This window comes from Protomyctophum parallelum (assembly GCF_964188405.1).
Source record: "Protomyctophum parallelum genome assembly, chromosome: 1".
In the NCBI taxonomy this organism is placed as follows: Eukaryota; Metazoa; Chordata; class Actinopteri; order Myctophiformes; family Myctophidae; genus Protomyctophum; species Protomyctophum parallelum.
This window is the reverse complement of record NC_139697.1, coordinates 57,661,310-57,687,496: the sequence shown is the minus strand read 5'-3', so window position 1 is coordinate 57,687,496 and position 26,187 is coordinate 57,661,310. Positions and strand designations below refer to the sequence as shown.

Here is a 26,187-nt window from a genome sequence, read left to right as displayed (position 1 = left end):
TCCGGTTTGTCGTCTCCCTGATCCCATGTGAATGCAGCATTAACCCATTCTGACCTGAGATCAGATTCATGCGAGGTTTCCACTGGACACACACTGGTCTGATTAACACCATTCTGACCTGAGATCAGATTCTAAAAATGTCAGTCGTTCTTCGATTTAAAAAAAAATAGCAGACCTACAAGCTCGTAGCGCGCCACTCGGTGGCGCGCTATGAGCTTGTAGATCTGCTATTTTTCAATAGCTAAAGCATAACATGATGCTGACACCAAAATGGATGCCCGTTCAGAATGGGTTAACTGAAGATCTGGAGGTGTGGCCAATGCTGTTTCACTATTGTGAGTGGCCAAACAGCATTGGCCACGCCTCCAGGTCTTAAGTTAAGTCACAAGACCTGGTACTTAAGACGTAAAAATAGGGCCCTCAGTCTCTCTCTCTCGCTCTTCTAGTCTCTTCTTTCCTCTCTCGCACACACACACACACACACACACACACACACACACACACACACACACACGATCACACATTATTCTGGCGTCCTGTTAGTCCGATGTACATGACTCACCCGTGGCTTCCGCGAGCGGTTAGGGATAGTGGGTTAGTAATGTGGGATTATTGGGACAGCGGACTAACGCTACGCACCCGATCACACAGACACACATCAAACACAAAGATACAGTGTGACTGGCTCATCTAATTAGAAATGTATGCCCATGCGTGCGTGTGTACCCCAGCGACAGCTCCAAAACATTGTGACTGAGGGTTCCATGGGGGGGCTGGCTATTTAGAGGGGGGGGGGGGGGCTAATGAATCTTGGTTTACATATAGAAGTCAGTCAATTGGGCTTGTTTTGAGGGGGGGCTTGCCCCCACCCCCCCCCCCCCCCCCCCCCTTGGAGCCGTCCCTGGTGTACCCACACCCAGTCACAAGTGATTAAAGTCTCCCTAATTGCAGTCTAGAAGCAGAACTTTGGAAAGGCAGAATTAGTTTTGCCGCAAGCAGCTCCTGCCCAGTGCCGTTTGATTTGCTCTTTCTGCTCGCCTGTAAAACATTATGAAACAAAGCAGCTGCTTTTAAAGGCAGCTCGGCGAAACAATGCAATTACCGTTGGATACAGCTCCGTGTCAAGGAACAAAACAAGCGCCACCTTATCTGGATGGGAAAGCTTTAGAGGGACTACAAAGTTTAAACTACGTAGACAGTTTGCCTTACAGCTTCTCAGAAAACCAAAAAAAAGAGCAAAACTCCAAGTGCACCGGAGAGTCATTTCAGCATGCAGCCGAGATGAGCGGAAAAGTGCCACATAGGCAGAAATACTCAACTTTTAACCTCTAATATAATGAATATTATGTTTCCTCTTCGTGTTATGATAATGTGCTGGCCGTGGCCGAGCTTGCAGGACTATAATGAGGACTAATACTGAAGCAAACACACACAAGCGCACATTCACATCAACAAGGCATTTACTGTACACACACACAAATACGTACGGGTCATTAATTACTGCACAAAAATACTTTGTCCAATGAGCCTGACTTATGTACCCTGGAGAAGAGCAAGGGTCCAGATGGCAGCTGTTCAGAATAGCACAATCGTTGAGTTGCTATTCACAAACGCCAAGGCAGTTCAGAAAGCCCCACCAAAAGCCCAGATACTCTTATGGTGATTATAGAGCAAAGCTACAATGATGGATGGAAATGGCTTTGCAAATTGAGATGTGAATGCCACAGGAGGTGGGATCACAGACAAGGGAGACAGAAGAGACCAGGAAGGTTCTGACTTCTGAGCTCTCATTGTCTTCTAGGGCCTATATCGCTGCAACTTGTGTAGATCATGCACTTACTGAAGGTTGCAAATCCCTCAGCTCATCTAATGGCTTTAGATAGAGAGAAAGAGAGACATGAGGAAATACAGAGGGGGAAGAGACGGCGAGAGATCGAGACAGGTGATTGTGAGACATACACCCTAAAGCACTTTGAGTGGTCAGAAAGGTATTGCATAAATGCATTTCCTAGCAACAGCAGACTGTTTGAAGCCGTCTAGAGGACAGGGGGATTTAGGTGTGGTTATCCTGTGACACCGTCTTTAAGCACAATCACATTTTGATTCAGACGACTGTGAAACCATTTTCTGGAGCTTTATATATAGGACATGAAAGTACTTCCAATTTCTTTCTGAACTATGGTTACTGAACATAAAGTATATATATATGCCTGCACATATGTATAGGCCATATATAAATATATCATGTCATATATTATTATAAATTATTATTATTATTATTATGTTTTTTGTGGCTTTCGCCTTTGTTTTATATTTTTGTGGGGAGAGAGACGGGGGGATCAGAACCCGCGGCAGACTGCCAGACTGGATTACCAGCCAAGGTGCCTGGACCGCTGAGCCACGGCCCAGGCCTAAATTATTATTATTAGTCTAGAGTTTAACAGGTCAAGAGGGAGACATCGAAGGACGGATGGATGGGGAAGGATCAACGTAATGTTATTTCAGAACAGGCCAGCTCCATAATATATGGAGATCTAAGGGTTTGAGGTTAGATTGATGTCGTCAGGGACCTCCTCATAGCAGATTTCACGGGAGCAGCTCATGTCCGACCATTGTTTCCGCATGTCGGTCCGTTGGTGTGTATAATCTGCGTGTGCATCCCGTTTTTCTCCGTGTCAAAGAACAATTAAAGTAGTATTAAAAGTAGTTTAAAGTGACACCACTGTTATTAAAAAAAAATCCTTTTCCAAAATATCTTACTTTGAATTCTATTCTGGGAATTGTGTTCTAACGGACCAGTCACCATAGACAGACCAGAGATGTTGCCAACTTACTAAAATGAATGGAGTTGATAGTGTATTTGATTGTAAAATAGTGAGATTGATAAACAACTGCTTTTATGTTAAATTTTAAGGACCTATCTTGTACAGTTTAGAGAGAAAGTTGTGATAGATGCTCCACAGTCGAGAACATGTACAAGTATGAACAGGAATTTCGTCACTGTCGGGGGGGGAAACCTTGTATGTTCAAAACATGTTGCGAAAGTGAAAATAGCAGATCTAAAAGCTTGCAAGTTGCGACGCGTCAACGCATCACGCATGTTGTAAGCTTCTATATCTGCAATTTTACTTTTACGTGACGCTGTTGTATGATGAATTAGGGCATTCATTTAAGAAAAGAACAAAAAATAAACAAGGAGATACAAGATTTCAGCGCGACAGCAGCGATTTATATGTTCTGCACGGCATTCACGGCAACACGGATATCTTCACAGAGTGCGGTGATTTATGGTAGGTTAAATGCTATAGAAACAACTCCCCTCCTGAAAGAAGCGTGTGCTCTGCATAGTGAAGGAAAACAGTTGGTAATTGTTCATATATTCATTCAGCATTTTGATGGAAGTGGAAATATTGAGGGATAATGATGGATTTGCGTACTGAACTTGTGTGTGATGTCAGCTCAATCAATGAGAGAGAGAGACAGACAGAGACACATGAAAGACAAAGGGAGAGGATGAAGAGATGGCGAGAAACCGCACGAGAAAGAGCCTATATACACCATGCATGCATTAAAGGAGAGAGTATTCGTTTTAGTTTACAGAAGCACAGAAGGTTTAAGTGATACGAGATTTAAGGATTAGGTTAGGTTCTTTAAGCTTACGTATGATTCACGACAATTTTTATGTATTTGATGTATTACCATGTTTTTGTTCTTGCTTTACTGCAAATCGCTCTGGATTAACCCATTCTGAACGGGCACCCATTTTGGTTCGGCATCGTGTCGTGCTTTAGCTATTTAAAAATAAAAATAGCAGATCTACAAGCTCATATCGCGCCACCGAGTGGCGCGATACGAGCTTGTAGGTCTGCTATTTTTTGAAAATCGAAGAACGACTGACATTTTTAGAATCTGATCTCAGGTCAGAATGGGTTCATCAGACCAGTGTGTGTGTGTCCGGCGGAAACCTCGTATGAAACTGATCTCAGGTCAGAATGGGTTAAGAGCGTCTGCTAAATGCCTACATTGTAAATTGTAAGGATGGCAGAAAGCAGTCATAGAGAGAAAAATCCAAAGATCCAACAGACACAAATCGATGGACAGAACGACAGATAAGGAAGGCGGCGGGACACATGAGGCGAGGATAGGATGCAAAGGAGGAGAGGATTGTGGGAAAAGGGGAGAAGGAGACAAACGAGAGAGAGAATGAGAACGGCAGAGCCGGGCAGGGAGGAGGTGAGAGGGAAAACAGGGAAGGGAAAGATAGAGATGATAATTGAAAGTGCGGGTGACCCTCTCTCCACAGGGTGAGGAGAATTGTGTAAATGAGACAGCCTTGTTTCCAACACACGCACGCGCCCCCTCTCTATCGCTCTATAATGCACGCACGCACGCATGCACACGCACACACACACACTCCCTGTGTCTCTATACGCACGCAAACGCAACATCAACCACAGATGAAAGAGGTTGAAAGAGGGAATCGATACAATATAAGCAGACATCTGAAGAGGTCAGTCTGCTCCCACGAGGATCACCCATAATTGGTCCCAACAAAAAGCCATTTGAGACCCAAAATAACACACACACACACACACACACACACACACACACACACACACACACACACACACACACACACACACACACACACACACAAAACTGGAATAGAAATGGCACTAAATGAATGAACAAAAGGCAGGGTTTGAACAAGCCTCCATGATACCATAGCGGTGTTGCTACACTCTGTTGGCCAGGATAGCTCCATATTGTATGTGCATCAGTGCTTTACATATCCGAGAGATCATGGGGTCGATTTAGGACTTCTATTTTACTTACTTCTATATTACTAATCTAATTACAGTATTATGATCTGGGGGCGTGTAGTATGTCATATTGCAATTTTGGGCATGTTAAGAAGCGCTTTTGACACCCCGCGGAGTGCGCAAAACGGCCTTGAATTAGTCATGGGTGTGTTTAAGGCGTGTTTGAGACGTACCCAATCAACATGTCCGTACTATTCTCTTTACCAGTCAGCTGATGTCACATACGGAATGCGCACTTTGGGGATCGTGGTATGACATTTCTTCAGGCTGGCACCATAGAAGACATGACATGCCTTTGTCACATTTGGGTTAATTATTCCTATTGCACTGCATGCTGTCACCTTTATGCCTCAAAAGAACAGACCCACCTTTCAGATCGGAATGGAATTGCGAGTAGATAGCAGCATATTGGCAAATTTGCAATCCATGCGTAATTAATTAATTCGATAACGATAGAACCATGTACCATACAGCGAATGAAAGCAAGATTCCTAAGGAATATGGAGATTTTTACATTTAATAAAACGGTTGAGAAATGAGAGAACCATGAGTGTTTATAGGCTAATATCAACGTTTTTTTATGAAAGACCAAACGGGCTGTGAACTTGAAGAGCTCAATCACCATCCCGACACGGAAGAAATATAGCCTATAGTGCATGCATGTATATGCACTGTTGCACTTGCACACAGTAGCCTACACACGCTCTTTATTTGTTTCTATTGAAAAACACCAGTAAAATAACGTTTATTATATTTTATTTCATTCAAGTCACGACGAAGGAATGAGTTGAATGCGTGCTGCGTAATGCTGTGGCCCCGATGGTATGGTCTTCGCTGAGTTCGCTCGTAGCATTTTATTGAAGAAGACTTGAATCGGGTGTCATACAGCATATGAAAGCACATTTCCCACGGATTATGGAGATGTTTTTATTTATTTTTAAGGTTGAGAAATGAAAGAATTATGGCCGTTTCTAATCTCAACATTTTTTTAAAAAAGACGCAAAACTGCCATGTCTCATAGAAACAAGTAAATAGGTCTATAAAAATAAGCGCATATAACAGGGGTCTGTAACCTATTTTAAATGAAGTGCCATGTTTTTATTTTCTAAATAGTGAGTCTGCCATATCCAGATTAATTTGAATGACACCACATTAAAATAAAAAAACATATTTTGATTGTCCACAAATATAAAGTTCTTCCTTCTTTTTAAATATGTTCTTGCACATTGTTATAATGATCATTATATATCCCCCTGCAGTCAGAGTTCATAGTTTTAATGAATGAATGTGATGCATTGTGAGCTGGTATAGATCTGCTATTTTCAAAAGTAATCTTTTTATTTAATTTTTGGATTAGCTGTCCTTAGTTGGGCAAATGCATTCATCTGGGGATCCTTGACATGGGAATGTGCTGTGTGAGGATCACTGGTTTAAACAACATTAGGAGAAAAGCCCAAATAACCACTTTAGAAACAAGAAAAACAACCACACAGAAAGCAACTTTACAGAAAAATAAGCCGCTTATAATAAACAGACATGGCAACACTCTACCAGCCTTCCAGAGCCGCTCAAGTGTCAAATCAAACAGTGCTTGTTGCGTTTATGAGGTGGTCAGACCCACGTCTAATCGTTATGCGCTGAGTGTCTTTAGGTCAAGGGGCTTAATAGCAAATTGCGCAAAGCGAAAATAATTAACATATGGACACTCCCACAATGCTAAAATATTCAGGACCGCGGTAAGCCATAATGTGTGTGCGTTCAACACGGGTCAGTGCGTTCAACACGGGCCGATATGCCTTTCATAATAAGAATGTGCGCAGAGCGAGGCCAATTTATGTATTTCCATTGGTAAAACGCACCTTCAAAATCTACCCACATATCTGCATATAGTACACCTCATACGCACGCATACAAGTACGTACGTATTATTCTTTATAGTTAAACATTTTATTCATTTCTAAAACATCTAGTTTTTTTTCTTTCTTTTTCGAAATAATTTAAATAAATACAATTGAAACAAAAAAGGCATATTTACCGGTGACCCATAAAAATGGGTCCCGACCCACTATTTGGGGACCAGTACTTACTTTAGGCCACAGCATTGGTGTATGTTTGGAGGTTGTTAACCCATTCTGACCGGGCACCCATTTTGGTGTCAGCATCATGTTATGCTTTATCTATTGAAAAATAGCAGATCTACAAGCTCATATCGCGCCACCGAGTGGCGCGATACGAGCTTGTAGGTCTGCTATTTTTGAAAAAATCGAAGAACGACTGACATTTTTAGAATCTGATCTCAGGTCAGAATGGGTTGATCAGACCAGTGTGTGTCCAGTGGAAACCTCGTATGAATCTGATCTCAGGTCAGAATGGGTTAACAGATTGACTGCCACCTGGTGGACGCAAGAGCCAACGCTAGACTGCCGACCCGGATCTACTTGGTTTTAGTGTGATGCATGTCCAGTTTGGGCGGCCATCTTAGATGCTAAATAATTAGCGTCAATGCAAGAGAGCTAAAAATGAGTCCATCCTTGCTCTAGAAAGCGCCAATGTTCCATTCGAGATCACCGGATAATCAGAAAAGACCTCTAAACATCACGCGTTTTGTCAAAACCATGGAGAGCTCCGTAGATTTAGAGTCATATATGTTTAGTGACATATTGTGATGTCACTATATCAGTGTCATTTTGATTGTGCCTTTTGACCTGGGTCTCGATTGGGCCTTTTGAGAAGCCAAAAATACACAGGGAAGACATATTTTAATATTCTAACCACACCTGGGTAGGTCATCTACTATTGTTTGTGTTCACGAATGTCTTGTTAAATGTGAACACAAATATAGATAAGTGTGTGTGTGTGTGTGTGTGTGTGTGTGGGTGTGTCACCTATTGTAATTGAAGAGGCGGGAGCCCCAATGAGTGTGCAGTCCTCTGGTTCCTGGGTGGAAGAAACAGCTGTCCGTCCCGTCCAATTGATTGAGGCCGTCAGCAGTGTTACAGGAGGCGTGGCTGTGGACCACATCCAATAGAACGGTGATCCCCAGGGAGTGGGCTGTGTCAATCAACCTCTTCAGGTCTTCAGGGGTACCAAAGCGACTGGAGAGGAGAGGAGAGGAGAGGAGAGGAGAGGAGAGGAGAGGAGAGGAGAGGAGAGGAGAGGAGAGGAGAGGAGAGGAGAGGAGAGGAGAGGAGAGGAGAGGAGAGGAGAGGAGAGGAGAGGAGAGGAGAGGAGAGGAGAGGAGAGGAGAGGAGAGGAGAGGAGAGGATTTTACTTCATTTAATAAATCAAGGAGAAGAATCAGAGAGGAAACAAGCATGGACCTAGAAATAGCCACATAAAGAACAAACAAAAGCATCATTTTACATAAAAAGCACAGCAGTTAAAATGAATAATGTAAATACGGTGAGATTTTGTCTAAACCAAGAAAACACTGTTTCCACTGGTATCAACCTCAAGCCTCACTTTTTCTCATGAATTCTTACATTGAGAACCTGCAATTCACATCCTTGTCTGCCCGAATGGACTAAGCCTGCCACCTCAGAGGAGGCGAAGGGGCTTTCCTCTGCCTGTAACTTAGTATTTTGGGACTCACTGTCCAGTGTCCGCCCATTGGGGATGAGGGGTGCTGTAGGGTGGGTGTTGCTAAGCAGTGCACTGCAGGTGTGGGGTCAATGATGACCACAATTAGCACCGTCCGCCAGCCACCTGCCTGGATCAAGTTAACCGGTGCATAACAAGTTGTGGGCTACATCCATTGCTTGTGTTTTGTATTCATTCATTCAAGTTTTGCTTATTCTCGAAATTTCACTGAGTAATTAACCCATTCTGATCTGAGATCAGATTCATACGCGGTTTCCACTGGACACACACTGGTTCTGATGAACCCATTCTGACCTGAGATCAGATTCTAAAAAATGTCAGTCGTTCTTCGATTTTTCAAAAAATAGCAGACCTACAAGCTCGTATCGCGCCACTCGGTGGCGCGATATGAGCTTGTAGATCTGCTATTTTTCAATAGCTAAAGCATAACATGATGCCAACACCAAAATGGGTGCCCGGTCAGAATGGTTTAAACTAATTTTTCAGTGTCGTCAAGTAATACAATAATAGAAAAACATCGCAATACATCAGAATGTGTGAATGTGAATTACATAAGTTTACAAATAAAAGAGCTAAGACACATTTCAAAACGATCTAAAAACAGTTACATATTGTGGGGGTCTGTATGCTCACCACAAGGTTTTAAAACGACTCAAGGGTACCAATGTGGTTAATTTTAATGCTGTTTGCAGGTCATTCCATGTATTAGGGCCACAGAAGCTAAAAGCAGATCAAGGTTCAAGGTTTCTTTATTTTGTCTCCCGAGGGAGAAATTTCTCTTGGACCCCAAGGACCCGCCCTGCAGCATACAGATACAATACAATACAAGACAATACAATACAATACAAGACAACAAAGGCACAGTGACCCGTACAACATTTAAATACCACACACCAACATACCTAGTGCAAAGGAGGGGAAGAACATCACCTCAAAACCTTCGACTCCTACCCTGTCTGCCCACTGCAAGGACTCTGTTAAGGAGTGTGATTGACAGAGGGACAAAATAATGCTTGTACCTATTGTACTTGCACGCATGGACCTCGTACCTCCTACCTGATGGCATTAGCCGATACTCTGGGTATACTGTAGTACACAATTTTCTTAACCTGTCCAATGGTGGCCTGCTCAAAGATGACCAGGGGGGAGATCGGAGGTGTAGACATACCCACGATCTACCAAGTTCATGCACCTGAGCCCAGATATATCTCTACAATATCACACGATTGTCCATGCTTGTCTGATTCACTCACATTCACATCTCTCATGTTGGAAAGCGTTTTAGCAAGTACTAACAACTGCTGTTCATCATGAGATGCAGACAATACAGAAGGGGTGATATTCATAAAGGTTAAGGCTTACTAACTGACCTAGGACTGCAACAATCCATTATCTTCTTAGCCAGTATTCTATCCGTTTTTCTTCTTCAATTGATTGATTGATTGAATTAATACTTTATTAGTCAAAGATGTAAACAGCACAGGATCATAATCATCATCATCGTTCCAGTGTCCTTGAGATCTGTGACACACGCTGCTTCCACTGTTCTCTGTTGCTCACTGCCACGCCAAGTTTATCTCTTAAGCTACTGTATGCTTATATGTACTGTACAGTGTTACAAACTGAGAGCAGACACACAAATGAGACTCCAGCAGACTGTCGGCTGACCAGCGCACTGGAAGAATACTCCTACCTAACCTCATTTTATAGACAACATTCCTCATAGACACAGGTGTGCTCCAGACAAAAAGGACTACTAGGCGAATGTCTGCTTAGGGTCCATTATATGACTCTGAACAGACGTCCACCGCAGATGTCTGTCCGCATACCGGTCGTTCCAGATGTATTCATGTATTGTATTCATTTCCTCCCCAGATATTGAAATCATCTGCTCTTGGTGGACTGCTTTAAAGGGTTAGTTCAGATTTTTTTAACTTAAGTTGTATGAAATACTTGCCATTAATATAGTGGTTGCAACTGTATTAATTGATTGCCCGAGTCCCGGGGTGGGAGTTCTGCTCTGGTTTTGGTCAATATTAAGTAGTTCCGGTCATTTTGTGGGGGGCACTGGGGGCCACGCAGTAAAAGTAAATTAATCCACAAAACTAACGTAATTTGTATTGTTGACCTATTTCTAAAATATTAGTGCGACTTTCGTTCAACTTTGACCCCTCTATCACATGGAACTATCTTTTGGGGCGTAGTGATATGGACACAAAAAACATAGTTCCGTGTGATAGAGGGGTAAAAAAATAACGAAAGTTGCACTAATATTTTAGAAATAGGTCAACAATACAAATGACGTTCGTTTTGTGGATACATTTACCTTTACTGCGTGGCCCCATATGCCCCCCACAAAATGACCGGAACTACTTGATATTTCACCAAAACCAGAGCAGAACTCCCACCACGGGACTCTGGCAATCAATTAATACAGTTGCAACCACTATATTAATGGCAAGTATTTCATACAACTTAAGTTAAAAAAATCTGAACTAACCCTTTAAGTGCCGTGCCCTGCACCCCCCTGCACAAGGACATTAGTTTACTTTTGCAAGACATTGCAAATCCAAGGCCTTTCTTCCATAACACTGTGAAATATGATCAGTATACCGTTTCGCTGAGCACAGTGCACTGCTCTTAATGGAAAGCCATTGTCTGATCGGGCAAAACTGAATCCACCTATGCCGGTGGATAGTTTTCAGCCTAACCCAATCCACATGGCCGCAGGGATTCCACCATTCTCCAGCCTGGAAAATACTAAAAGGTCCATCGCTACACCTTCCTTATTGTTGACTGTGCTTTACGCCGGGTCACCAGTTTCCCCACAATATGGCCCTGAATACAACAAACAACAGATACTGTACTATGGAAGGTGAAAAGGCTTGAAAGTCGTGGAGTGTTGTAGAGATTCGAATTATATAAATGACCAATTCTGTATTTTGAGTGGAATAGGAGTTTAATTGGTAAATTCCAAGAAGCTCTGGCTTTTTGGAAAGAACACCCAGTACACCGATTGGACAGCTATGGTTACCATAGCATGGAAACTCAACATATTGTATCGTTTCGCTTTGTATCGTATCGTTTGAAATGCAAATAATCGGCATCGAATTGTTTTGCAAAAAAAGAAAAAAAGAAAAAGGAAAAAAACGATTGTATCCAATACTAAGCACTGTATTTTATTAGGAACAAATGTGTTTAATTACTTTTCCATTCCATATCGCTACACAAGGTCTATCGATAAATGTGTTTATTCTCTGTGTACATGTCAAGGTGCAGGTTTGTCCATATGTGTTCACATATAATGTATTTGGCAGAGAAACACTGTGTTTACTTTATATCCATAATAATGTGAACATGATTCCCTTGAAAAGAAAACCTGCTCTATCCACATGTTTCACACAGATGTGTCTTTACTAAATAGTTACTGTATTGATTTTAAATCATCGCCATAATGAACCAATACACATTTACACATTTTCATTACCAATATCGTCCATATACACATTTTCGACTATATTTGAAATTAGCACATTTAGGCCTACAAGCTAGATATTTGTATACATTTTATACATTTGAAAACCTGTGAAATGGTACATTCTGCACAATGAGTGCTATTGGTACTTTAAATACATTTTGATACCAATAACTGAAATTCCGGACTATTACTTGAGTATTTCTACATAGCAGTATTGATGCTTGTAAAGAATTTGAATACTTTTTCCACCATTGGTCTCAATAGAATAGCAGCAGCCACCACAGCTGTGTTAGTTATATTGTATTAAAATACTATAGAGATTGGTTAAAATAATGTTTTATTCACACACACCGTCACGAAAGCTATGGATTGCATCTTTAAACTCAAATGTCATTCAATTTCCCTCTTCTCATCTCTAGGGTATCACAATACCCGCACATTTATTGTTCCAGTGCTTCTGAGTGAACACTGCATTAGAGGATGACCCTGGACTGACAGTCTTTGAGTCTACGAATAACAATAAGGAGAGATGGAATGGTTACCGTTTGTGGTCTCATTTCCTGCATGAGATGCCCAGAGGAGAGAGAGCTGCGATGAAAGCAAATAAACATATAACTCCTAAGCCAGACATCCCTGTCCGTGTCATGTAAACATTATTGAACTCTTAATGAAATTCCCAAACTGCACCACAGCACAGAGGAGGGATTATGAGACATTTCTGAAACGTTTGGAAAAAAACGTTTATAGGCTAGCATTTCCATCCCAACCCACCAGTCATTAAAGACACACTGCGGTCTGGAGCCACACTGCAGCTGATGGGTTATTGAATCCTTTTCGTCTCAACTAAACTGTCCTCTCAGCTTTTCCTACGTTCTCTCTGACTGTAAACAGAGCATTTCATCCACTGAAAGAAGAAAAAAGAATACTCCTGCCAATACGGTATGCAAGCTGGTATAGCCTCTCGAGCCAGCCTCGCAGCAGTGATGCAGATAAGCAGAGTTTTCTACAGACACACATTTGGCTGCTATAAATAATACAGATGAAAGAATTTACAACAATTTAAACAAAACAGAAATCATAGCCAAAAGGTTATTTATGGATCTGTGGCCGAGACCTGAGTATGGTCAGGGGGTGAGATGCCGAAGGGATGGTCTGGTAGCCAGTTCCCTTTGAGCCGCAGGTTCAGTAGTGTTAGATATGGTGTCTAAGGTCTACTGCTGTTGCTATATTGCTATCTTCCAGTTAGGACCTGCGGTAGGCATGTATTTATAGTTTCTGGACGTCAATAGTGATGTCACTCCGGACGTCCTGGTTGTGATGTCAGAGAGGCACTACGTTCCTTCGTAACACTCCCCCTTAGTGAGGCCGTGGGCTTCACTATCCGTTCTCTCTGATCATTGTGGCTGTGTCCGGTAGCTCTGGGAGCTGGATTAGCCGGGCCACGGGCCGCGTGCATGTCCGGCTCCCCAGCTGCACTGTGGCCGTTCTTACCCGGCCGTCTTCGCCTGGTGTTACCTCTGTTACCTTGCCCATCTGCCAGTACGCTCTCGGGAGCTGTGGATCCATCACCAGGACGTGGGCCCCTTTGGTGAGGTTCTCTCTCTCCGCTAGCCATTTCTGACGCGGCTGTAGGTCGGGCAGGTAGAAGCGAGTAAATCGGCGCCAGAATTGGTCGGCTAGGATTTGGGAGTGTCGCCACCTCCGGCGGCTGAGCAGTTCGGCTTCGGGGTAGATGACCTGCGGCGTCGAGGCGTCGGACCTGCCCATGAGGAGGTGGTTCGGTGTCACCGGGTCCGGGTCTGCTGCGTCCGAGGACACATAACCTAGGGGCCTGGAGTTCAGGATAGCCTCGATCTCGATCAGCGCTGTTGCCAGTACCTCCTCTGGCACGGTTTGTGTGCCCAGGATCACTCGGAGTATAGTTTTGACGGACCTCACCTCCCTCTCCCAGGCGCCCCCAAAGTGTGGGGCCCCTGGTGGGTTGAACACGAAGTCGACCTGTAGGGGGGCCATCTTGGATTTGAGTTCTGGCTTCAGGTGTCCGAAGGCCTCTCTCAGCTCCCGACTTCCTCCGACGAAGTTCGTGCCCCGATCGGACCTCAGCTCGATGGGTTTGCCCCTGCGTGCCATGAAGCGACGGAGGGACATGAGGAACGAGTCCGTTGTCATGTTGGTTAGGAGTTCCAGGTGTATGGCTCGTGTCGTGAGGCACTTGAATATGATGCCCCATCGCTTTTCCGTCCTTCTGCCGCACTTTATGGTGAGCGGCCCGAAGCAGTCCATGCCGGTGGAGTGAAAGGGGGGGTCCATCAACCTTAGCCTGGACTTGGGGAGATCCGCCATCTTGGGCTCGTTGGGTCTTCCCTTCCACCTTCTACACTCGAGGCAGGTGGTCTGGTGTTTCTTCACTGCTTCCCTCCCCCTAGTTATCCAGTACTTTCTGCGCATCTCGGCGAAGACTCGTTCGGTTCCTGGATGTGCTAGGTCCTCGTCGTATTGTGCGATTAGGAGCTTCGTATAGGGGTGGGCCGGTGATAGCAGGATAGGGTGTGTCGCTCCGGGGTCCAGGTCCTGGCATCGCCGGAGTCTGCCTCCTACCCGCAGGAGCCCTGAGTGGAGTTCTGGGGCTAGTGCTCTTATCCTGCTGGATTTGGGTAGCTCCGCGCCGGCCTGTAGCATTTTGATTTCCTCACCAAAGCTGTCTCTTTGGGCCTGGCCGAGGATGCTTATTTCTGCGTCTCGGTAGTCTTTAGAGCTTATCTCGCTTTCGCTCCCCCCCTGCGTTGCCTTTAGGGTCAACGCAGTGGCATTGATCAGCTCGTTGTAGGATGACGGCAGCGGGCTGGCCCACTTGAGGCAGCAGAATAGTGTTTTCTTTATCTCATATAGTTCTGCTTGCTCTTCGGATTCTACCGATGGGTTCAGGACTGGTTGCGTGGGCCACAGGTCCTCTGCTAGGGTGAGGAACGAGGGGCCCTTGCTCCAGCGGTCTCCACTGGCGATCTCCTGAAGCGTCTTGCCTCTCGTGATGTCGTCCGCTGGGTTACTCATGGTGTTTATGTAACGCCATTCTGTGGCTTCTGTTAGTGATTGTATTTCCGTGACTCTGTGCCCCACGAAGACTTTGTAGGTGCACGACTGAGATCGGAGCCAGTGAAGGACTGTGGTGGAATCTGTCCAGAGGACCTGGGCTGCGATGGTCACGGTGAGCTCCTCTCTAAGTGTTGCGGCTAACTGGGCCCCAGCGAGGGCTGCACACAGCTCCAGCCTGGGTATTGTTAGTTGTTTCTTGGGGGCGATCCTGGAACGCGCCGCCAGGAAGGATGTGTGAAACTTCCCCTGGTAGTCTTCTGTGCGTAGGTACGCTACCGCTCCGTACGCCATCTCCGAGGCGTCGCAGAACACGTGGATGCTGTGTCCTGCAGGGTCACGACCATCTGTGTGCCCCGCGTAGCATCTAGGCAACACGATCTCAGGGAGGTGTGCAAGCTCACCCTCCCATCTTCGCCAGGCTTGGAGTAGCTCGCTTGGCAGGTTGGGGTCGTCCCAGAGCCGATCTGGTTTGTTCCACAGCTCTCTCACCACCATCTTCGCCCTGGTGGTGTATGGAATGATGAAGCCCAGGGGGTCGTATTGTCGCGCCAATACCTTGTAGATGTTTCTCATGGTGGGCACCATGGGCTCTCCCGGCTTCTGCTTATACCTCAGTACGTCCGAGGCGCATAGCCACAGCAAGCCCAGGGTGCGTTCTTCCGGATCGGCTCCGTCTTGCGTGAACCATAATTCACTGCTTTTGGACAGTGATGCTTCCGGGAAGTGCTTTATGACGTTGGGGGTGTTGCTTGCCCACTCGCGTAGCTCGAAACCGCCCCGCAGGAGGAGCGCGTAGAGATTGTCCACGCTCCTCTTAGCTTCATCTTCTGTGGAGAAACTCTGCAGCCAGTTGTCCACGTAGAAGCACTGATCTATGGAGGCTCGGGAGTCACTCCCTTCTTCGGTGTGCTTGTGCACGTGAGTCTGTAGCGCGTACGTGGTACAGCATGGGGAACAGGTGGTGCCGAATGGAAGCACCTGCCACTCGTACACCGTGGGTGGTTCCTTCACGTCCAGGTCTCTCCATAGAAACCTGGTTAATGATCTATCCTCTGGGAGGAGCCGCACTTGGTGAAACATCCCTTTTATGTCGCTGCATATCGCGACTGGGCGCTCCCTGAACCTCAGCAGAACCCCTAACAGCGTGGCTCCAAGGACTGGCCCTGGCAGTAGCCTCTTGTTCATGTTCTGATTCTTGTACGTGTGTGAGAAATCGAACACAATCCTGTTCTTGCCGTTGTGCGTCCGCATGAAGTGTGGAATGTACCATGACTCCTTAGATTGCGCTGCTTCGGCTGATGGGACTGGGAGGATGTATCCTGCGTCCCTCAGCCTCTTCATTTCTTTGTTGTAGCTTTCTGCGCCTTGCGCGTCCTTTCCCAAGCGTGCCTCGGTGTGGACTCGTTCGGTTCCTGGATGTGCTAGGTCCTCGTCGTATTGTGCGATTAGGAGCTTCGTATAGGGGTGGGCCGGTGATAGCAGGATAGGGTGTGTCGCTCCGGGGTCCAGGTCCTGGCATCGCCGGAGTCTGCCTCCTACCCGCAGGAGCCCTGAGTGGAGTTCTGGGGCTAGTGCTCTTATCCTGCTGGATTTGGGTAGCTCCGCGCCGGCCTGTAGCATTTTGATTTCGTGGCCGTTTTTGAGGAACGAGTCCGTTGTCAAGTTGGGAGAAGGAGTCAAAAAACCAAACCTCTTAAAGAAACTGCTTTTAATCTTTTTTCTGTCGGTGTTGTCACTGAAACGGTTAGTGGCGTGACGTCAGGCCACGACGTCACGTCACCTTATAAAGTATAGCGCAGAAGACAGATTAAAGGAACCCCCGATCATTAAAGAGATGTGTGGCATCTGGGCGTTGTTTGGCAGTGATGAGTGCCTGTCGGTGCAGTGCACCAGCGCCATGAAGATCGCCCACCGCGGCCCCGACGCCTTCCGGTTCGAGAACGTCAGCGGCTACACCAACTGCTGCTTCGGCTTCCACCGGTTGGCCATCGTGGACCAGCTGTACGGGATGCAGCCAATGAGGGTCAAGAAGTTCCCCTACCTGTGGCTTTGCTACAACGGGGAGATCTACAACCACCTCACGTTAAAGAAGCAGTTTGCGTTCGAGCACCAGACCAAGGGGGACGGCGAGGTTCTGCTCCACCTGTACGACCGATTCGGCGTGCAGAAGATGGCGTCCATGTTGGACGGCGTGTTCGCCTTCATCCTGCTGGACACGGCCAACAGGAAGGTGTTCCTGGGCCGAGACACCTACGGCGTCCGGCCGCTCTTCAAGCTGCTGACCGACGACGGGTGTCTGGCCGTCGCCTCGGAGGCCAAAGGCCTGACAGAGATAACTCACTCCATGTCCACCCCGGCCTCCATCGTTCCGTTCATGCCGGGCCACGTGGAGACTTTTAATCTGAAGTCCAACGGGAAGGTGGAGTCAGTGCAGTGGGAGGAGTTCCACTGCTGCACCCAGGAGCCAAGCCACGCCCTCTACGACACTGTAGACAACCTGAACACAGGTTTTGATGAAGAAACGGTGAAACGGAACATCCAGTTGCTGTTTGAGAACGCTGTGCGGAAACGCCTCATGGCCCACAGGAGGATCGGCTGTCTGCTCTCAGGCGGTCTAGACTCCAGTCTGGTTGCTGCTACTCTGGTCAAGCTGGCCAAGGAGGAGAAGCTCCCATACCCGGTGCAGACCTTCGCCATCGGCTCAGAGGACAGTCCCGACATCCTGGCTGCTCGCAAGGTCGCCGCCCACATCGGCAGCGAACACCACGAGGTGAACTTCACGGCCGAGGAGGGAATCCGCGCCGTCGAGGATGTCATCTTCCACCTGGAGAGCTATGACATCACCACCATACGGGCCGCTGTGGGAATGTACCTGGTGTCGAAGTACATCCAGGAGAAGACGGACAGTGTGGTGATCTTCTCTGGAGAAGGATCGGACGAGCTGACCCAGGGTTACATCTACTTTCACAAGGCTCCCAGTCCAAAGACGGCAGCGGAGGACAGCGTCCGTCTCCTGAAGGAACTCTACCTGTTCGACAACCTCCGCGCCGACCGCACGACCGCGGCACACGGGTTGGAGTTGAGGGTTCCATTCCTGGACCACAGGTTCACAGCATACTACCTGTCCCTGCCCGAGGAGATGAGGACACCCAAGAACGGTGTGGAGAAGCACCTCCTCAGAGACTCCTTCAAAGGGTTAAACCTGATCCCTGACGACATCCTGTGGAGGAGGAAGGAGGCCTTCAGCGATGGAGTCATGTCTGTGAAGAAGTCCTGGTACACCGTGCTGCAGGAGCACCTGGAGGCCGAGGTGAATGACACCCAGTTGGAGAACGCCCCCCGGACCTTCGCCCACCTCCCCCCCAGCACCAAGGAGGCCTACTACTTCCGCCAGGTGTTTGAGAGGTTCTTCCCGGGCCGCTCCGCCTGGATCTCCCACTACTGGATGCCCCGTTGGGTCAACGCCACCGACCCCTCGGCCAGGACGCTGTCCATCTACACGCCCGACAAGGAGCCCTGAGGGGGGACCCTACGGCTGGACCATCTACACGCCAGACCCATGGTGTGACCCTACGGCTGGACCATCTACACGCCAGACCCATGGTGTGACCCTACGGCTGGACCATCTACACGCCAGACCCACGGTGTGACCCTACGGCTGGACCATCTACACGCCAGACCCATGGGGTGACCCTACGGCTGGACCATCTACACGCCAGACCCATGGTGTGACCCTACGGCTGGACCATCTACACGCCAGACCCATGGTGTGACCCTACGGCTGGACCATCTACACGCCAGACCCATGGTGTGACCCTACGGCTGGACCATCTACACGCCAGACCCATGGTGTGACCCTACGGCTGGACCATCTACACGCCAGACCCATGGGGTGACCCTACGGCTGGACCATCTACACGCCAGACCCATGGTGTGACCCTACGGCTGGACCATCTACACGCCAGACCCATGGTGTGACCCTACGGCTGGACCATCTACACGCCAGACCCATGGTGTGACCCTACGACGAGGACCTAGCACACCCAGGAACCGAACGAGTCTTCGCCGAGATGCGCAGAAAGTACTGGATAACTAGGGGGAGGGAAGCAGTGAAGAAACACCAGACCACCTGCCTCGAGTGTAAAAGGTGGAAGGGAAGACCCAACGAGCCCAAAATGGCGGATCTCCCCAAGTCCAGGCTAAGGTTGATGGACCCCCCCTTTCACTCCACCGGCATGGACTGCTTCGGGCCGCTCACCATAAAGTGCGGCAGAAGGACGGAAAAGCGATGGGGCATCATATTCAAGTGCCTCACGACACGAGCCATACACCTGGAACTCCTAACCAACATGACAACGGACTCGTTCCTCATGTCCCTCCGTCGCTTCATGGCACGCAGGGGCAAACCCATCGAGCTGAGGTCCGATCGGGGCACGAACTTCGTCGGAGGAAGTCGGGAGCTGAGAGAGGCCTTCGGACACCTGAAGCCAGAACTCAAATCCAAGATGGCCCCCCTACAGGTCGACTTCGTGTTCAACCCACCAGGGGCCCCACACTTTGGGGGCGCCTGGGAGAGGGAGGTGAGGTCCGTCAAAACTATACTCCGAGTGATCCTGGGCACACAAACCGTGCCAGAGGAGGTACTGGCAACAGCGCTGATCGAGATCGAGGCTATCCTGAACTCCAGGCCCCTAGGTTATGTGTCCTCGGACGCAGCAGACCCGGACCCGGTGACACCGAACCACCTCCTCATGGGCAGGTCCGACGCCTCGACGCCGCAGGTCATCTACCCCGAAGCCGAACTGCTCAGCCGCCGGAGGTGGCGACACTCCCAAATCCTAGCCGACCAATTCTGGCGCCGATTTACTCGCTTCTACCTGCCCGACCTACAGCCGCGTCAGAAATGGCTAGCGGAGAGAGAGAACCTCACCAAAGGGGCCCACGTCCTGGTGATGGATCCACAGCTCCCGAGAGCGTACTGGCAGATGGGCAAGGTAACAGAGGTAACACCAGGCGAAGACGGCCGGGTAAGAACGGCCACAGTGCAGCTGGGGAGCCGGACATGCACGCGGCCCGTGGCCCGGCTAATCCAGCTCCCAGAGCTACCGGACACAGCCACAATGATCAGAGAGAACGGATAGTGAAGCCCACGGCCTCACTAAGGGGGAGTGTTACGAAGGAACGTAGTGCCTCTCTGACATCACAACCAGGACGTCCGGAGTGACATCACTATTGACGTCCAGAAACTATAAATACATGCCTACCGCAGGTCCTAACTGGAAGATAGCAATATAGCAACAGCAGTAGACCTTAGACACCATATCTAACACTACTGAACCTGCAGCTCAAAGGGAACTGGCTACCAGACCATCCCTTCGGCATCTCACCCCCTGACCATACTCAGGTCTCGAAGGACCACTATTGTGGCCGAGACCTGAGTATGGTCAGGGGGTGAGATGCCGAAGGGATGGTCTGGTAGCCAGTTCCCTTTGAGCCGCAGGTTCAGTAGTGTTAGATATGGTGTCTAAGGTCTACTGCTGTTGCTATATTGCTATCTTCCAGTTAGGACCTGCGGTAGGCATGTATTTATAGTTTCTGGACGTCAATAGTGATGTCACTCCGGACGTCCTGGTTGTGATGTCAGAGAGGCACTACGTTCCTTCGTAACAGATCCATCCAGTCTTGTCTGTCGACTCTTTTTACTGAGAGCAGACATTCTTGAGGGGGAAAAAAACCTTGTGCTTCTGTAAAACTGCTATTACCACCTCTTTTTGCAATGGTTATATTAATTCTCACTTTTAGAACAATAGAGAACCTGTGTATGCCCGTTGCCTTACACAGCAAAATCCTCTGTGTGAATTTATCCTTTTGTAAGAGAGTGTACAGATGGAACCACGGGTCCATTTGGTTCCAGCTGTACACTGTTAAATGCACTTACACTATATGTGCCTGCACAGTGGAGGTCATGGAGGCAAATCATGTAACCAAGCAGAAAAACTTCCGACGAGACCGCAACCTTGCCTTTGACACTGTATATACAAGGTTTATAGGCCATATCATGACTGCCTGTTATATTGCCCCTTGGAGTAATAATAAATGGGCCTTAATGCAATGAAAAGGAGGAGGAAGCAATGAAAACCAGTGATCCTTTTAACCTTTCCTCACCCGGCTGGATGACACCGAACGTTCCAGAAAACAGGAATAAACAGGCGGAGAGAGATGAACGTAGACAGAGCTATTTACTCGCCGTCTCTCTCGGTGGCTCCATCGCATGATGTGATTTGTGCTCATTCACTGCTGCTCTCCTCCCCCCCTATCCCTTCCCTCCCTTCCCATCAGCTCTCTCCCCCGTTCATCCTATCATCATCCCCCCCTCTGCTCTCAACGAATGAAGAAGTAGTTCCCTGATTACAGTAGTTTGGCTGTCATCAAAATGAAGGGGAGCAGTGTTGGTCTGTAAAGTGAACTACCCAGCTCAGCGGACACTGCTTCACACACAGCACACCTAGTAGCAACACAAATCTTCAGTCAGTCACTGGAACAAAATATTTTCAGATGGAGGTCCGCGGCCAAAAACATTTTAGTTTGGGGTTCCTTCACATTAAAAGGTTTGAGAATCACTGCTTTAGGAGGTTTTGCATTGTCGTGTGATGCTGTAGTCTCCTCCCCCTATCCTCTTTCCTGACACTCTGACATCCACTGTTTTATCTGTGGTATCACAGTCAGAGTGTAGATATGGGACTCTATTTCCGTCCATGCTAAACCCCTTATCCCTAAACTTCTTTGCCTTTTTTGTATTACCATTTTGTGTGTATAAGAGAGCATTATTGTGAAGAGTCTGTCTGAATGAGTGTCTCTTGTGTCTCTTTGCGTATGGTTTGAATCGGTTTGTCTGAGCCCTGCACTGGACTGTTTTCTTAGTCCTGCTCGCTCTAGATTCCTGCATGCGCCCGCAATGCTTTCATTTCTGACCACCCACCAGAGGCTTTGAGTTCGAGTCCGAGTCCAGTCTGAAGTCTTTTTTAGGACGAGTCTGAAGTCTTTGAGGTTGTGCAACTCGAGTGCGGCTGAAATACGAAATCTGCCACCCAGAGTTAATTTCTGACCAACCGCTTCCGCCTGTATGCTAAATTTAAGTGCAGTTTAGTCCCACATGATCCTGCAATAACACTGTCTTAGTGTCTTCTGCCACATAATCTTGCAATATTTTGGGACATCACATAATGCATACATAAAAACACTGAATGAAAGGGAGGCAGAGACGGCATTACAGCACCATGAACAGCGGCACTGTGGCTGGATTGACTGTTTGACAGCAGGTTATTAAATAGAAGCATCACACAGACTATATATATATACACACACCTGCCTGCTTGCTTGCTCAGGGGAGAAATTTGAATTTTGACCTTCCGGTCCAAATTTGTGTAAAACCAGAAACAAAATTGCGTCAAAGGTTGACACACACACACACACACACACACACACACACACACACACACACACACACACACACACACACACACACACACACACACACACACACACACACACACACACACACACACACACACACACACACACACACACAGTAAGAAACATTTCCTAATCACATCCACCTCAGCAGCAGCATATAAATGGCTTTTAAATTCTATAGAAAATAAAAATCACACCCGTGTGCACAGCAGGTGCAACTCTGTGTCGGAACTTCCAGACCCACAGGAACTCGCTTAGGGTGCCGGGCCAGTTCCGGTTCCGGCGAGCCCCCCGCGTCCGAAACGGTTGAGAAATGACAGAGTCACCGTGTGGGGGTTCCCCAGGGGGTCCCTCTACTCTACTGTACCGTCACTGTACTGTACTGTCACACCCGAAATCATCATACTAACAGTTAATATGTGTGTGTGTGTGTGTGTTAGGCTGTACAACACTGACACTTGGTTGTGAAAACCAACCAAACGCTATTTCCGTGCTCGGACACAGCCAGTGGCTGCACCACTAAGAACAGCAGAAGTGCTTTTATTTCCCTGTGCCAGCACTGGGAGAAGAGGATAGAGGCTGGAGACACTGAGAGATTACAGCCAGTGACCCAGTGGTAATTGGCAATTACAGCTGGTACAATTATCGTTGTACTATAAAAGGACTATAATTAAGGCTGATTCGCTGAGGTCAAGTCAAGTCAATTTGACTTGTTTAGCACATTTCATATCAGGTAAACTCAATGTGCTACAGATTAGAAAAACAAACAATGATGCACTAAAAAGTACAGCCATCAGCCACCCACTTAACTAACAAAAAGCCTGGGAAAATAAGAAGCCTGCTTTTAAAATATGACACAGTTTTAGAAGATCTCAAGTCATCAGGCAGTTTGTTCCAGTATAGGACTGCAGGCCACTTTTACACAGCAACAGTCTCCAGAAAAGGGGGAAAGTCCGATTGCATTCTCACTTTTTACTTAGAGTTACATTGAGCATTTAACATGCTGTACTAGGATTTGAAACCTTCTCGCCACTGAGCTAATAGAGCCTGCATGCGCTTGCTTGCTACATTCAGGTCAACATTTGAGTCAACAGCAGAGAATTGCAGAACTACAAGCTCACATTAACGCGTCGCGGATGCAACATGTTGTAAGCTTGTAGGTCTGCTATTCTCACGTGACAATGACAAAGTATGAATTAGGCTAGACTAGGCTAGGTAGGCACTTGGGTGGTGCAGTACTAGTGCAAAGTGGCTGCCTACCATCGGAGTCTGGGGGTTCTAAATCCACCGTGGTGCATCCGGCTTGGTCCAACGTCTATATGAAAACATTTTGCCCGTATTATGTTCGGGGCAGGGAAACCAGGCGGGGAGGGTGATATTTGTCACTACACGACACGTACTGTACTCAGTGTCAGCAGCTAGGGAGTGTTGAGTGGGTGGAGTAGGACAAAGGCTTACGTCCTTCTGGTGGGGGCTCCTCACTGGCCAGTAGGATACAACAGCAGTGACAACACACAGAAATGTGTGTGGGGAAGAATCAATTGGCATAACATGATCTAAATTGCGGAGAAATAAGGGGTAAGACAAAAACAAAAAAAGCAACCAAAAAAAGAAAAAGAAAATCATTCAGGCTTTAAATGAACAGGGAGGATTATACTGTACATAAGTAGAGCCCAACATTCTGTCAGATACAGCAACACGTCAGGCGTATGACAGCACTATATCACCCTCTTTTTCTCAGCATAATGGCAGTGGATTGTTTTTTTTTACCTGGATGCAGCAAAGAAGTTGGTGACTTGGTAACCAAAACTGGCATAGTAGGCATGTTCCATGATGGCCATTAGCTGGATACAGTTGTAACCTGAACAGGGAAGAACACACAAAAAAAAAATGGGGAAAAAAAAAAGAACTTTACAAGAGAGTAACTGAGAGACAGAGAGAGAATGTGTTCATCCATGCGTATGTGGTTGCGTGCACACGTGTTTGCGCATGCGTGTGTAAGCGTCCATGTCTGTGCTTGTGTGAGTGTGTGTATAGGTGATGTATTTCCCTGATTGCAGCGGGTCAAGTCTTTCCCCCCCAGCGCCCTGAGAAAGGGACGGAGAAAGAGAATAAGAGATGAGAGAGAGATGGTCCATTGTCCACAGAGAGACCTTGTTCAGACTCTAACCTCCTTTTAAACCACTTCGCCTTGGGAGATGGTGTCTGCCAGTGTGAGTACATGTAAGCGCTCGTGCACGCACGCGCGTGCGTGTGAGAAAGAGAGGATATCTCAGGACAGTCCATGAATCTCTCAGTGGCATGCTAGAATCAGCCACAGTATCACTTGACAAAAGTGCCCTATTTTCAAAAGTCACTTTTGTCAAGTGAAAAGGGTAGAGCACACGCGCACACGTACGTATTATTATTCTTTTATTTTATCATCATGATTTTTTTCTCTCTCCTGATTTCACCAATTCCACCTCTTGTGTAGTCCCTGTTAACCCATTCTGACCGGGCACCCATTTTGGTGTTGGCATCATGTTATGCTTTAGCTATTGAAAAAATAGCAGATCTACAAGCTCATATCGCGCCACCGAGTGGCGCGATACGAGCTTGTAGGTCTGCTATTTTTGAAAAATCGAAGACACTTTTAGAATCTGATCTCAGGTCAGAATGTGTTAACATCAAGGAGGGTGTACTGTAGATCAGTGATACTCAAACTCAGGCCCGCACAATCAATGTGCTTAATGATCTCAAAGTCACGCATCCTTGAGAGCAATAAAATTAAACCAAATGGACCCTTCCGGGTCTACACAATTAGAGAATGTAAAATAATTGTTATTTTGATAAACGTTTGCCTGTTATCTCTCCTAATGGTAGCAACATCAATACAGCATGGAATTGTGGACAAAATCTTATCCAACGATAACAAAATATTCTTTAGTTTTTTGGGTCTGAGGCGCTAAATCTTCAATTGGTGGTCCGTGGGTGGCTCAAATGCTGAATAAATAATGGGCATCGATATTATGCGGAAATAAAGCACATAAAATAGAGAGGTTATCAAGTATCATTAATGTTGTCATTTTATCAACCGGCCCCTTGCCATTTTCGTAATGTGGCCCACAGGTTCACCTATTGGAGTATCCCTGCTGTAGATAACCACGTGCCTCCTCCAATAGAAAGAATGTTGGGAGGAAGAACAGGAACCCTGACCGGCCAGTAGGAGGCGCTGTGACTAGTGCAGTGCAGTGAGAATGGCTTCCTCTGGCTGCAAATACAGCTAATTGAGTTTGTCGGAGCACCTGGGGTGACGCCGGGGTAGCCTCGGAGGCTTGACCATTATAGTTACTTTAGCCCTGCGTCACCTTGACACCTACATCATTATTTTTGTCCATTATCTTTTATCTTTAAAACAGGAGAGGTCTGACTTTACAGTTGCATCATGTACTTGTCAGCCTCTTGTGATGTCAGGAAGTAGAATTTCGAGCTGCAATCTGTGTTTGCACTTATGCTCTTAATAATTATGGATTGGCTTGCCTGGCAAACACAGACAAAGTTAAAAAAAAATAACATTATAAAAACACCTTTTCGGTGGGAAAGTTTTCACCTAAACAGTGGTTTTGAGACTAGGCGCTCATAGTCTATCACCTAAACGGTGGTTTAGGATGGCCACGCCCCCCCCCTCCGGAGCGAGCCAGGGTGAGCACAGTGACGGTGGTTAGTACAAACAAGGAGAAG

The 26,187-nt window shown here is 47.1% G+C and overlaps 2 protein-coding genes across 2 annotated transcripts in view; one reads left to right on the top strand and one right to left on the bottom strand.

The window, feature by feature from the left end:
• gbe1a (glucan (1,4-alpha-), branching enzyme 1a) overlaps window positions 1-26,187 on the bottom strand; it is a 194,692-nt gene that overhangs the window by 70,121 nt on the left and 98,384 nt on the right. The window contains exons 6-7 of the mRNA XM_083777724.1: window positions 24,238-24,328; window positions 7,709-7,918 (exon numbers count right to left, since the gene is read on the bottom strand). Of these exons, the coding sequence (XP_083633850.1) occupies window positions 7,709-7,918; window positions 24,238-24,328 (301 nt within the window). The remainder of the gene's footprint in view (window positions 1-7,708; window positions 7,919-24,237; window positions 24,329-26,187) is intronic.
• Window positions 16,829-18,514, top strand: LOC310869063 (asparagine synthetase [glutamine-hydrolyzing]-like; the record flags this gene model as incomplete). The annotated part of the gene is made up of 1 exon (XM_083779642.1): window positions 16,829-18,514. The coding sequence occupies one exon, from the start codon at window positions 16,829-16,831 to the stop codon at window positions 18,512-18,514; it is 1,686 nt and encodes a 561-aa protein (XP_083635768.1).